The sequence below is a fragment of the Caloenas nicobarica genome, chromosome 16, assembly GCF_036013445.1.
Source record: "Caloenas nicobarica isolate bCalNic1 chromosome 16, bCalNic1.hap1, whole genome shotgun sequence".
Lineage (NCBI taxonomy): Eukaryota > Metazoa > Chordata > Aves > Columbiformes > Columbidae > Caloenas > Caloenas nicobarica.
The window spans coordinates 5,013,987-5,026,895 of record NC_088260.1 but is presented as its reverse complement, the minus strand read 5'-3'; the positions used below and the strand labels follow the sequence as shown (position 1 = coordinate 5,026,895).

The 12,909-nt window shown below is 41.4% G+C and overlaps 1 protein-coding gene across 1 annotated transcript in view; it reads left to right on the top strand.

Moving 5' to 3' along the window:
* The window catches only part of CLIP1 (CAP-Gly domain containing linker protein 1), a 63,440-nt gene continuing 50,531 nt past the window's right edge, over nucleotides 1–12,909 (top strand). The window contains exons 1-3 of the mRNA XM_065646153.1: nucleotides 1–146; nucleotides 11,111–11,307; nucleotides 11,780–12,348. Of these exons, the coding sequence (XP_065502225.1) occupies nucleotides 11,214–11,307; nucleotides 11,780–12,348 (663 nt within the window). The 5' untranslated portion in view covers nucleotides 1–146; nucleotides 11,111–11,213. The remainder of the gene's footprint in view (nucleotides 147–11,110; nucleotides 11,308–11,779; nucleotides 12,349–12,909) is intronic.

The window sequence follows — 12,909 nt, the reverse complement described above, 5'->3', positions numbered from 1 at the left end:
CCCGGCCGGGCGCAGACGTTGATCGGCCCGCTCCGCCCCCTGCGAGCCGGGGAGGCGCCGCCGCCGCTGCAGAGGGGAAGGAGGCGGCGGCGGCGGCAGGAGCTGCGGCCGGGGAAGGCGGCGGCGCGGAGCCGAAGGCGGCAACGGTGAGGCCGCCGTTGGGGCCGCGCGGGGAGGGTGGCGGCGCTGCCGGGCTCGTGGCGGAGCTGTGTGAGGGCGGGGGAGCCCCCGGCTGCCTCCCGCCTTGGGGCCTCCGCTTCCCGTCCGGGCGCTTCAGCGGACGCCGGACTCGGGGCGGAGGCGGCGGGCGGTGAGGCGCTCTGAGGGGACGGGGAGCGGCCGTGACTTGGAAGTGCTGGAGGACCTTATGCTGAGGGACTCGCCTGGGTGGCGGGACCCTGTGTGGGTCCCTGAGCGGGGCATAGGGCGGTGGGCAGCCCCGGAGGGGCGATGCTGGGCTGGGTGTGGCGAGGCCCCGGGAGCCGGGGCGGGCGGCCACCCCCCGGGGAGCTGTTGGCCTCCGCCACACGTGCCTGCGCCTGCCTGCCGGGGCCGCCGTGACAGCAGCCTGTTTGGCTGGTTCCCGAGCCGTGTGCTCGGGATTTACCGGGCTCGTTCCGCTCTTGTAGGGCCCCCTCTCCCGCCGGGCCCGCGGTGGGACGGCGCTGGCCGCCCGCCGTGTCCCGGGGCAGCCGCGCTCGGTGAACTCCGAGGCGGCGAGTGCAGCATCTCGGGTGGGCCAGGGCCTCCCCGGCCTCGTCTCTCACCGCGCAGGTTCCTCGGGTGTCCTCCTGCTTCGTGAGGAGCAGGTGGGGACGTGAGGGTCTCGGATAGACCTTCTGCTCAAGCCTCACCCTTGAACGTAGCATTGTGCTTATTGGCGGCTTGAATGGATGACTTTGTGGGGAAGGGGTCTGAGTAAATGCTGACCTGCAGTTCTCAGCATCTCACAGTTATATGTCAATATTTCACCCATTAATGATTTGGCTTATGATTTACCATGGCGCTGGCTAGTTTTATGTCTGCTCCCTACGCCTGTGTTGTTTTCAGAGCTACCGATTTGCAGGTGAGCTGCCCTTCTGTCACCCCACGGTTCCGGGTGGCTCTGCCAGAGTTTGCTGCCATGTTTACAGCCCAGGTTCGAGCTGCGGGATCCAAAGGCGATGCTGTAAGGCCCCTCCTGCTTCCCGCTAGATCCCTACTGCTGCTACCTAAGGCCATTCAGTGGTCTCTTTTCTGTGCCTCAGCTATCATGGGGCACAAGGTAATTGTTGCTGTTACTCACATGTTAATGTGGCTTCTGCTGCATTAAGGTCAGGTGTTAATTTTCCCTTTCATTGTAGCATCTTTGTGTATGTGTTTTAAATAATTAAAATATAAAAACTAACAAAAGGCAACACCACAAAAAAAAATTCCGAAACATAGCATGAGGAAGAAAATGTAGTCCATGGCTGTATATGTTCATGATTAAAAATACGACTGTGAAATTAAGACTCTCTCCTCCCTGCCCCTTCACTCACTCACCCCGTGTGCTTTATGGGTTGGGTTTTATGGAAGTTCACAGGTTGCTTTGAGATCTTTATGCAGAAAGATTGTAGAACATGTGATATCTGTATTAATATGTAGGAAGAAGAAAGGAGGTACAAAAGAGGAAATGCCTTCATGCCTGCTGCTTTGTGAAGAATTTTATTTAAAAAAAAGAAATATGCATATAATTCTGTGACTAGTGATGTCAGAGAGTGATTTTTCTTCAGTTTGTGTCTGTTTGCACCTGCTACAGCATGTAACAAGATAGCAAATGAGATACTGTGGAGGAAAAGTAAATAACTTTCCCATTGCCCCAACAGCAACATATCTTAGTCTTAAGGAATGTATAACTGTTCAGGGACAAAACTTCTTCATTTACATTCTGAATGGAGAATGACTGAAAAACATGCAGAGGATTATTAGTTCTTAGTTTAAAATTATGAGATTTTAAGGTGCTTTTCCTGTCCAGTCCTTCCACGTGCTTCAAGATTTTCTGTCTGTGCTGAAGCGCACTGAAGCTTTGTGTGTATTGAAGGAAGAGGGATGTGTCGGCTGGAGCAGAAAAGCTCGGAAATGTGACCTCAAATGTCGGTATCTTTATGGGTCAAGAGGGAGATTTTATTTGGGGAAAAAAAAAAAAAGTTTAATATAATTTGTATGGTTTCCTTTAAAGAGAAGATATTGACTTTCTAGTGAGGGGCAGAAAAACAGCTGTCTTGTATCCTTATCACAGATGTGTACTGTAGGAAGTAAAACCACTCTTTCCTCCTGTGATTATGCCGTAGGAAGGAGCAGTGCTGATTGCTGTGACTTTCTAGAGCTCCCGTAGGTTTCCTGTCTGAGTTATAGGCTGTAAATGTTTATCATCTTCTGAACGCGAGTATCCAGGACAGCCTTTAGTTACTCATCTTGGACAGATTGGGTAATTCCTTTAGCGTTCCTCCCTTTATCCTTTTAGCCCTGTTAAAGTTTTTCTTGGGAGTGACTGAGAATATTTCAGAATAGGTCTTCCTTCAAAAGAAAACGAGCAATCTGTCTTGCCAATATGATTTTTCAAAACTGCTTTTCTTTCTCTCTCTAAAACGTTCAGGTCAAATGTTAGCTCTGTATGTTGAATGCAAGTTTTCTAATGTTTGAACATGATGACCGTGAATGAATGCAGCTCTTGTTTAATCTTTTGGCATTCCTTGGAGACTACTGGCTCTGCTGGCACGTCTAAAAAGTAACGTACTGGAATCCTTATTGGACTGGCATGTTTAGAAATGCCTCAGATGGATGGTGTTTTGTTATTTAATGAAAGGCAATTATATACTGCATTAGCTGTAATCTCAGCTGCCCTCAGCTAGGTGCCAATTTCTGCTGGAGCAAACATTTCGTTCTTGACCAGCAGAACTGAAGCCAGCTCTGTCAGCAGCACGGTCCCCGTGATTTCAAACATCTAACAATATGTCTGGGCTTGTCCAGGTGTCTGTCTTCTACACACATTTATTTTTGCAAGGTGATGTTGCACTCGCATGAATTATAGCAGTACAACTGACCCTTAGGAACACCCACAAATCTGGTATGTTCTCCTGGCCTCCAAAAGGCTGGAAAGGATTTAGAAGATGGATCTAAGAAGACTCAAGTTGCTACCTTAGCACCAGCCAGACTGTTTTCCACCTGGAATATCTCATTGATTGTTTGTACCAACTCAGACGGAAGACTCTTGGGTGAATAGTACCATGTATTCTTTTAATTTCCAAGATGTCTTCACTCTACTGTTTCAAGGAGAAACCATTAAAAGTTGTTCAGTTTTCCTGATCTTTATAATCTTACTGTTTGTATTTTTAGCTTATTTTGAGAGGAAATTGCAAGGCAAAGTGAAAAACCTCTCTATTTAATAGAGTTAGCTTATCCGACATTCTCATTCTGCCTTTCTGCTTGGTGGCGGCATCCACTCAATCACAGTGATATTTATCTAAGTTCTGTATTTATATTTCTACTTTATCATATGCCAGCTGTATAGCAGTCATGGTGCTAATTTAAAAGGCTAAGAACATGGAGAGCTAAAAAGGGATTGCTGACTTGATGTTTTCAAAGAGTGTGAAACAGTTACAGTTTCACCCAAGTCTATCAAAATTAAATTCTTACTGTAAAAAGCAGCATCTTTGTTTCAGCTCTTTCAATTGTAATTGTATTAGGGAGAAGCTCTGTGTCTTTGCTTATATGCATTTGGGTTTGAGGCTGACAGGAGGTTACATTTTTGTTCTCAAACTTTCATTTAAATTTTAGATCCCAAATAACTTAAACTTTATGTTCCGCTATTCCAAAATCGTAATTGTTATTGTGGACTGAATGCACTTACTGAGATGGTTAAAGTGTATTTTCATCAGAAGAAGTGAGTGTGGACAGTCAAATTACTCTTCTTGTTATTTAAATGGAAGCTTTTGGGAAAGACAAGAATTTCCTTGGAAAAATGTAGGAAAAGTAGTAAGTATTGACAATGGGCTTACCAGAAGAGGTGGCAATTATTTGCTTTCTCAGGTGAAAACTTTCTCTGCTTCTCAATCCTTGACTCATTCTGTAGAGAATGATGTGTGCTTAGGACGATCATGTGCTTTCGGATCTTTTAATAGACTATAGCAGTGACATTTTTATAATGCATGTGTACGGTGGCAACTTGAAGTGTTAGAGTTTGCATCATAATTTCTGTGTTTTTTTTTTTTTTAAAGCTTTTTAACAGCTATCAGCTCTTCCTTATTAATTAAAGATGGGAATCTTTTTAAAAAATTGAACAGACTGTATTTAGAAATAGCAACAAAAATTGAGAAAAAAATACTCACAATATTGCTAGCCCAAAATAATTTTTTTACTGTTATGGACATCCTCTCTTCCTTGCGCTTCATATTCAGTAGCGTCTTTTTTTTTTTTTCCCAATGGTAATTTTTTTTTTGTTAGCGAGAACCTCAAGGCATTTAGGAATCTGAATGACTATAGCAAGTTACAGAATGGTAAAATGAGGTGACTTGAAATGTCCTTGATGCAGAGTTAAAATCCAGAAGCAGAGCAGAAGCTTTGATGCATTATCTTTCTCATAGCATTGCTGTAATATCTGACTGATGGTTTGAGGTCCTAAGCCTCTTACGATCTTTGATCTGCTTCATCCTGTTCTTATTACAGTTTCCAAGTTATAGGAATTTACCCTGCCTTTTCCCTTTCCCAAGCATATGCCAGGAGAATCCTGTTTATCTAGTTTGCAGTGAATATCCTGCACTTTCCAAGGTAGAAAACCAGCCACGTATCTTATGTACCAACTTAGCAATATCACTAAAACCCTCTAAGTTTCAGTGGATTAGCATCTCATAATGGTTGCCCTCCTAACTACATTATATTCAAGTTTTGTATTATCTCCAAACATATTGATAACCTGCTGCTACGAAGTGTATTAATGGTAATACTTTGATTTTTCCACTTGGCTTCAGAAATTAGTTTGTCCGATCTAAAGTAATTGGGAGAAACTCAAGACTATTTGAACACAAGTCTCCCTCCTACCAGCTGACCTACTTCTATGGAACTTGTAAGAATATATTTGCTTTTAGAAATCTCCTGCGTTTTGTTTTATTTAGTTGAGATTACTCAGCAGGTTCAAAATCAAAGGAGAAATACAGATTCATATGCAGGACTGGCTGCCATAAAAGCCCTGATGTTAAAAGTTAATCCAAGTGTCTTTGATCCCGAGTATGCTTCAGTTCAAGTCATCTCCATGATATAGAAATACAGAGTCTACTGTCTATCTCAGTTAAGAAATAACTCTAAAGTTGCTGGTTGAGCTCTAGATTAGCTGTGTCTTTAATGAGGGACAGCACTGTGGGGTGTTTGGATTGATTCCCAAACCATAAATCTTGCTTTTCCCCAGTCCATCTATGTGTACAAGAAAGCAGGAGTGTGTCCTGAGTTCTTAAGGAAACAGAGATTCACTCTTTGAAGTGACAGAAACCCAGCAGCTATTTATGGGCACGTCCTTATCCTGTGGAGTGATGGTGTTCGATGGTGGGATGAGTGATGACAAGACACAGTGTTTGTGTTGCAGTGTTGGGACTGCTTTGAATACCCTCTGGGGAACATACTAGTTGCTACAGACCAAGTCATGTTTATCTAAACAAATGCCTTCTAAAATAGAGTTGGAAGATTTTTCGGGATCTGCGCTAGTGATCGTATAGATATGATTCAGTCTGAGCAATTTGTCAGCCACTCTTCGGTTCAGGTTCTGTGCATCGAATGAGTGACGCTGTCAGAAGAGCTGTGTCATACCAGTGGGCACAGTGCCCCGCTCATCCCTCCCTGTCCCCCTGGTCCAGAATTGTTTAACTAAGGATGTTGTTCGGTACGTCCCAGTCTGGTCAGTTTGTGGACCTGCTGTGGATGAATTAATCTCATTCCTGTTTGAACCTTCCAGAAGTTGGTCGCTGTGATCTGGCACATTCTTGCACAGAGAGAAGTGTTCTTAAAAAGGTAGCAAGAGGTATTTGCAACGGCATTTATTTTGTTAAAGCTGTAACGTGGTTGCATTTTTAAACTGTGCGTGGATTTCAAAAGCCTATAAACCCAACTAAAGGAGTTATTTTAAGTGCTTTTGGAAATACATATGCTCACTTTTTACAGAAATGTAATACCAGCCCAGGAGACCACAAATACAACTTCTAGAGCTGTAGTAAGAATTAGATCTGGATCATACAGAAGATGCTTATACATCATAAAGATTTAAGACTGCAAGAATTTTAGGAGTTGTAAGCATTTGTAAATGTGCAGGGTCTGAGCTCTTAGAGTAACTCATGGACCAGTGGAGAAAACTTTCCAGGTTCAAAATTCCAAGTTATTTTCTATAAACCACTGTCAGGATATTTGAGGAATGATTCATGAGCTTCTGAAAGCTTGGCAATAGTGGTAGGAACATAAAGAGTATGAAACATAGTTAAGAAATGCTGTCCAGGCTGTTGTTTCATAGTGCTTCATGTGGTGACTTTGTTTTTCTCTCAGGAAAGTGAAGTTACTGGATTGTGGTGGTCTTTGAAATACGTTTTCCATATCTCATTTCTACAGAAGGGATTTTCTGACTTATTTTGTACATGTTACATTTTCTTCATGGTATGGTCAGAATTTGTTTTCTAGATAGCTACTAGTTGTCTACAACAGGGATTGTATGTGATCTCTGGTTACAGGAGATTTTCAGCAGTTTTTTTATTCTACACAATCCTTTTAGAATATTTACTCTATCTGTTAGTCTTAATGTTTATATGTATTTTGCAAAATATTGGTGTGCTTAGCAGAATAAACAAATTCAAGTGATCTCTTTTTGGAGCTTAGAAACGTGCCAGCATTGAAAGGCATTTTCCAACAATATTTAGACTCTTAAAGGTGTTAAAATATTAATAATAAACTTCATTTAATTTGAAATGTTTTGAAGAGCTCATGCATGACCCATAGCAGATGATCATCGATTAAAATAATGGTTTCACTTTATTATACAACTAAACCATGCAAGCAGTGTTCCAGCCTCCCAGTGCACGGCAGAGCCTGCCCGTGTGTCTGCGCGCAGAGGACCGAGATGACGCCGTCTGGTGTGAGTCCATTCACACATTGTGCTGCTCTGTTCTAGAATGTCCTCTTTGTTCCCCTACCAAATGGACAGACAACTTGCTTTTCTCCATGGAAACACTGCATCTGTTCCATGGTACTGAGTTAGTGATGGCAACAAATGTTTCTTCCTTAAATTATCAAGTCGTTTCAAATGTTTTGTCAGATTAAAGGTTTTACTTTTAATATTGGCCCTACCTGTCCTGAGGAAGGAGAGTGTGATGGTAGCAGCGTGATTGTCAGATATCAACCAAGCTTAAAAAACTATCGGTACTATTATATTCTTGTCATGGCTATAGGGCTCTTAAATGGAGTGAACTGAGGCTTTAACTTTTTTCCCTCTTTTCTTATTTAATTGTGGTTTAGTTCTTTTTGGAGTACTAGTTGTTGAAAATACAGCCTTCAAAGAAACAGTGGTGGACAGCTGTTTTTATTATAGGAATTCCTTTTCTGACAGTTGGAAAATATTCTGCTTTTTTAGTTCAGGGTTATGTGGTTAAATTTTATTTCTTTATTTTAAATCTCAGCTTGCCAACAGAATTCATATCTGTTATCAGACTAATATGATTTATTTTCTTAAACCAATGGTTCTCGACTGGTTGCTCATGGATCGCTTCGATCCATGCACTACTTCAAGGTCTGAAAAGGTAAATAAGAAGAATAAGGTTATTACTGATTAACTAAAAGGGCCAGTGCAAGGATTCGTATCTGTGTTTGAAATTTTTTTAGTAGCCAACACACACACACAAATTGCAATTTATTCGAGAATGTACCACATTTTCATATGGCACAAAATGATATATTTGCCAGTAATGGCACAAGTGTAAAGCTTGTGTTTAAAATCTGATTTTTATGGGAATGTGTGGTTTTCTGAACACTTAGCAGTATATGTTATCAGCATCTTTCTGGGCATCTCCTTAGGTTCCTGTTAGATCTTTTGAGAAACTTACAGTTAATGTCGTTGCCTGTTGGTTATAAAGATTCTTTTTCAGAAGAGCTGAGGCAGATGCACGGAAGGAAAGAGAGCAAATTGCGACAAGTGGCTAGCTGTGCTCTCATAGGAGAACTCCGATGAGCTAGTTGACATCTGGAGCCTGTTAGGAAATACTAGAGAGTGAGATGCTTAAAATCACTTGATGCAAATTTACATGCATTCAGTGTTATATGAATTCTATTAGGAAATGCTACCATTTCTAAGACTGAAAGTTGCATTTTCACTATTTCAATAAGGCAATAATTTACCAAAATGTGTTGCTTATATTTGAACAGTTTTTTGAATCAAGCTACAATTTCAGTAACTCTGAAACCAGGACACAAGGGATTGTGTTACTTGTGGCCTAGCTGAACGCCTGTGTATTGAGAAAAGCAAATGACACAGCAAATATATAACCCATGACTGGGGAGAGCAAGATTAAAATGTGAATGAGTACCCTGAGCCAAGAAATGCAATATTAGAACATTCTAACTTGCTGATGAGCAGAGGTTTGTTGAACATCCACTAATAAATAATTATTTGAAACTGGCAAAATGTAATTGGGGGGGGGTGTAATTTAGTGTTTGTTTTCTTTTCATATGCCTATCTGCACAATATAGATGGTGACTACCTGTGTGGTGCTGGAATGCTCTTTGGGGGCAAAGAAAGAGGTAATATATGGAAAAGAATGGTGGAATAGTGGTTTTAGGAGGCAGCCTTTCTTAAGCCTTTGTCCCGGGTGAGATTGTTGAATTTCCAGAAATTTGGTGTTCGGCACTGGCAGAGAAGGCTGTGAATTAAAAAGAACTGATCTCGATCCTTTTCATATTTCTGTATTTGTACCAAATCCTTCTTCATTATGTACGGTTTTTCCATTCCGTGGATTTTGATGGGTTGAGGACAGTAACGGAGACGCTTGTGGAGATGGTGGCTTTGGCAGGAATAAGGCCTGCGGTGTGAGGGAGAACAGGGAGGTGGCACGTCTGTAAGAGAAGAGGAAGGCTTTTCAAGTCCTTGGCATGTCAAAGTGAAGTGCAGTCTTAGAAGATTTCTAGAACAAAATATGAAGAAATACGATGCACTTGGATTTAGCAAGGAGGGCAGGTATGTAGTAGGAGGGGAAAAAAACCGGCAGTGTTCCCTCTGTCTCCAAAGTGACATTTTATGTGATCCTCTAGTTGTTCTTCTGTATAACTCTATGCCTCTCAGTTCTTCAGAGCTGTGTCATATTTCATGCCTATCCTTCTGCTTTAATTTTAGAGAGTGAACTCTGCTTTCATGTTCATGAACGTGAAAGCTCCCACTTAAAAGTTAATAGTAAATTGGCATACGTCTTGCAAAAACAATGGGGAAATTTTTCTCTTCAGTAGTCATAACTCTGCAGATGGGTGGGTGACATATTTCTGGCAAGGCTAGAAAAAATGTTCAGCAATCTTCACAGCACTACTTCAGAGTTTTCATGGAGCATAACTTAAATTGTAGACAAACGCCATCCAGTCAAGGTGGTAATTAATGCTTTTTAAAGTATAACCTTTTTGCAGACTTCTTAGATAATGGCTTGAATTTGACATGGCTGAGCTTGGAATAGCAGAAGGAATGTTTCACTTTGTTATTTAGGTTCACAAAGCAGTGTGCCTGATACTTTCTTTTTTTTCACAGTGAATTGATTTTTAGGAACGCTAATGTACTGGCTATTAATAATACATGAGGGGTGAGATTTCTACTGGTAGGTAAAAGACACGGCTGGCTTGTCTGTTTAGTCTTCCTTCCCATATCATGGCAGCGTTTTGCCTTTAAACATCCTGTACATGCGGTACCAGGGCCCTGCTGGGAACGGGTCTGGGCCGTCTGCAATCGGCCAGCTTTCTGCCTCTGTGTGTACTGACTGGTGCCAAAATGCTGAGTAAATGGCTTTACAGTTCTTGTTTGTCATGTTCTGAGCAAACAGTTGAGCAAACAGTCTATTGCTACATGTCTATGTTTCCTTTTTTTTTTTGTTGGGTTTGGGTTTTTTTTTTCAGGTGTTTGTTTAGATATATACTTTTTTTTTTTTTTTTAAGTGGGCATAGCTGTTCTGTCAGTACTTTTATATACAAAGCTTAGCAAATATCCAAGCTGTGTTCATGCTTTATGCTTTTGAATATGGTGGGGTGACCGGTCAGCTTACAGTTCGGCTTTGAATTCACATTACAGAAAAAAAAAAGTAAAATTTTTTCTTAAGGATGAAAGAGCCTTTCTAAAGCTTTTGTAATCAGAAGGAAGATGCCTTCTGTGGCAAAACCCTGATGACATAGTTCCCTGAAAAGCTTCGAGCTGGCTTCCAGGGCAGAGCCGCGCTCCATCCTAGCAACGTGGGAAGGTTCCCTCCTCCTCCTGGCCGAGGAGCAGAGCCGAGTGCTGTGCTGGGGGCTGCCGGCCAACCCATCTTGTGATCCAAAGGGTCACAGGCAGCTGAGGTGGATGTTTGCTTTCTGGGTGTCATCATCTAACTCTGTCGATCAGTCTTCATTTTTCAGTTCCAGTCTCTCTTAAAAACTTTATTGCTTTTATCCTGAAATTCCCGGTTCTCTTGATTTCTCTTGCAGTTCATTCTCTAGTCTCAAGTTGTTTTTGCTGGGATACTGCAACCCTTGAAAAATGTGACTGAAAACAGCAGGGTGCGCAGGGTGGTTATATCTGTGTGTAATGTTAGTAATGCTGTTAAGGGCTTTGTTTTTCTTTCTTAAAATAGCCTTTTAGTTTAAAGCTTAGGATGCATACAGCAGCATTCAGCAAAGTGAGTTATTTTGATGTTTTAGGTTCGGACTTGGTGTCTTTTGATGGGAAATGGCCTTCAAAAGACGAAGGGTTGGAAATGCTGTCCTGCGAAATGCTTCTGGTTGTTATTGTAAAGAGTCTTTATCATGCATTTCATATACAGACTATGTGTATATGTGAAAATTTCTGCAGGAGTTAAAATATTGATTTTTCTTTCATGTCTAATATTTTTATATGCAGGTTTATTCCAGAGCTGGAAAACCTCCAATAATATATTTTATTCATGTGTGGAAAAAGATAGTCGGCTACGGACAAAGAGGATTACCACTGGTATTGCAAAAAGATGAGTCTGTTAAAACCAAGTGGACTTAAGGCTCCTTCAAAGACCATCAAGCATGGGAGTACATTGCTGAAAACACCTGGATCTGTTGCAGCTGGTAAGGCATCTTTCAATAAGTTTTCCCTTATTCATCTGTAACAAAAATACCTTGAAAGCTATGAGTACACACTATTTTTACTGTTACACCAAGGTATTTTTGCTAGTATTTCTAACAAAAATTATGTGTACTGCATGCAAAAAAATCAAAGTTACTAATTGGATGCGATCAAGCAGTTTTCCTTGGAAAAAGCTTGTCATGATAGAAATGATTGGGTAGTTTTTGAGATAAGACTTGTAATCTTTACAAGGATTTTACCAAAACCTACATTAAATTCATTCAGTATCTCTGTCCTTAGATTTTGAATTATTGTATTCCAGAGATTACAGTGTTTTCAAAAGTAAGAAAATCTGAAATTTTCTTCTTCATTTTAGAAATCATGCTTTTCCAAATGCTTGTTGCAATGAAACTATGTAATGATGCTCTCTGGAATATTATGGCGTATTTGCTTTCTTGTTGTGCTTGATTCCAGCTCCAGCAGAAAAAGCCGCTTCCAATGAAAAGGCCTCAAGCGCAACCGCTGCAGATGCACATGAAGAGTTTGTGGATGATTTCAGAGTTGGGGAGCGTGTTTGGGTCAATGGAAATAAACCTGGCTTTATTCAGTTCCTTGGTGAAACCCAGTTTGCTCCAGGACAGTGGGCAGGGATTGTTCTAGATGAACCCATTGGTAAGAATGATGGCTGTGTGGCTGGAATTCGCTATTTCCAGTGTGAACCCTTGAGGGGAATATTTACAAGACCATCAAAATTGACAAGAAAAGTGCTGACAGAAGATGAAGCCAATGGAACACAGGCAGCTCATCCTTCTAGAGCTACATCCCCAACTTCCACATCAGCTGCTAGTGTGGTGTCCTCAGCCGCTGCCGCGCTTCCCCCTTCGGGAATTCCACAGAAAACTTCACCGCTTGCTGCTAAGGAACATTCGACTCCTCAGATTAGCAATCTTTCAAAATCTGCAAGTGAATCTATATCAAATCTATCTGAAGCTGGATCACTAAAGAAAGGAGAAAGGGAGCTCAAAATTGGAGATCGAGTTCTGGTAAGATTCCCCTACTGCCTCTGTGTCTGCTTTCGATTGATTGATTAATTGTGACTTCTGTTAATAGTCAAAACTTTTCTACTGTTTCCTTGGGCAAGGTAATGTAAATTTACATTCTAGCTTTCTTTTCATTGGGTGTCTTCTGTAGACAAGCTCTTCCCATGCGGTGTTGCACACTTTAGGAAGATCTTTGCATTACCAAGATAAACTGGTTAATCTGGCAGTTTTTAGTCTATTATGTTTTGCCAATGTTTAAAAAAAAAGATCTTTAACAAAAGTTTATCTTTCCTTAACTTCAAGAACGGCAGTCATGCTAAATAAAAAATGAGCTTGTGAGATTTCCATGCAGCTCTTTTGCCCTATTCAAGGCTGTATCTTTAGAAAGCCAACAGTTCAATAATTGATTGTTCCCCTGAGATGGGCAGCGACAGAAGTGGTCACATAATGCCACTGATCACCCAGGAATTACGTGTTCCGTTGGTGATGTGCCATGTTACTTGGCTGCGCTTCCTAAATTCAGAACCATAAATGCTTCTGCTGATGTATCATTTCACTCTTTTA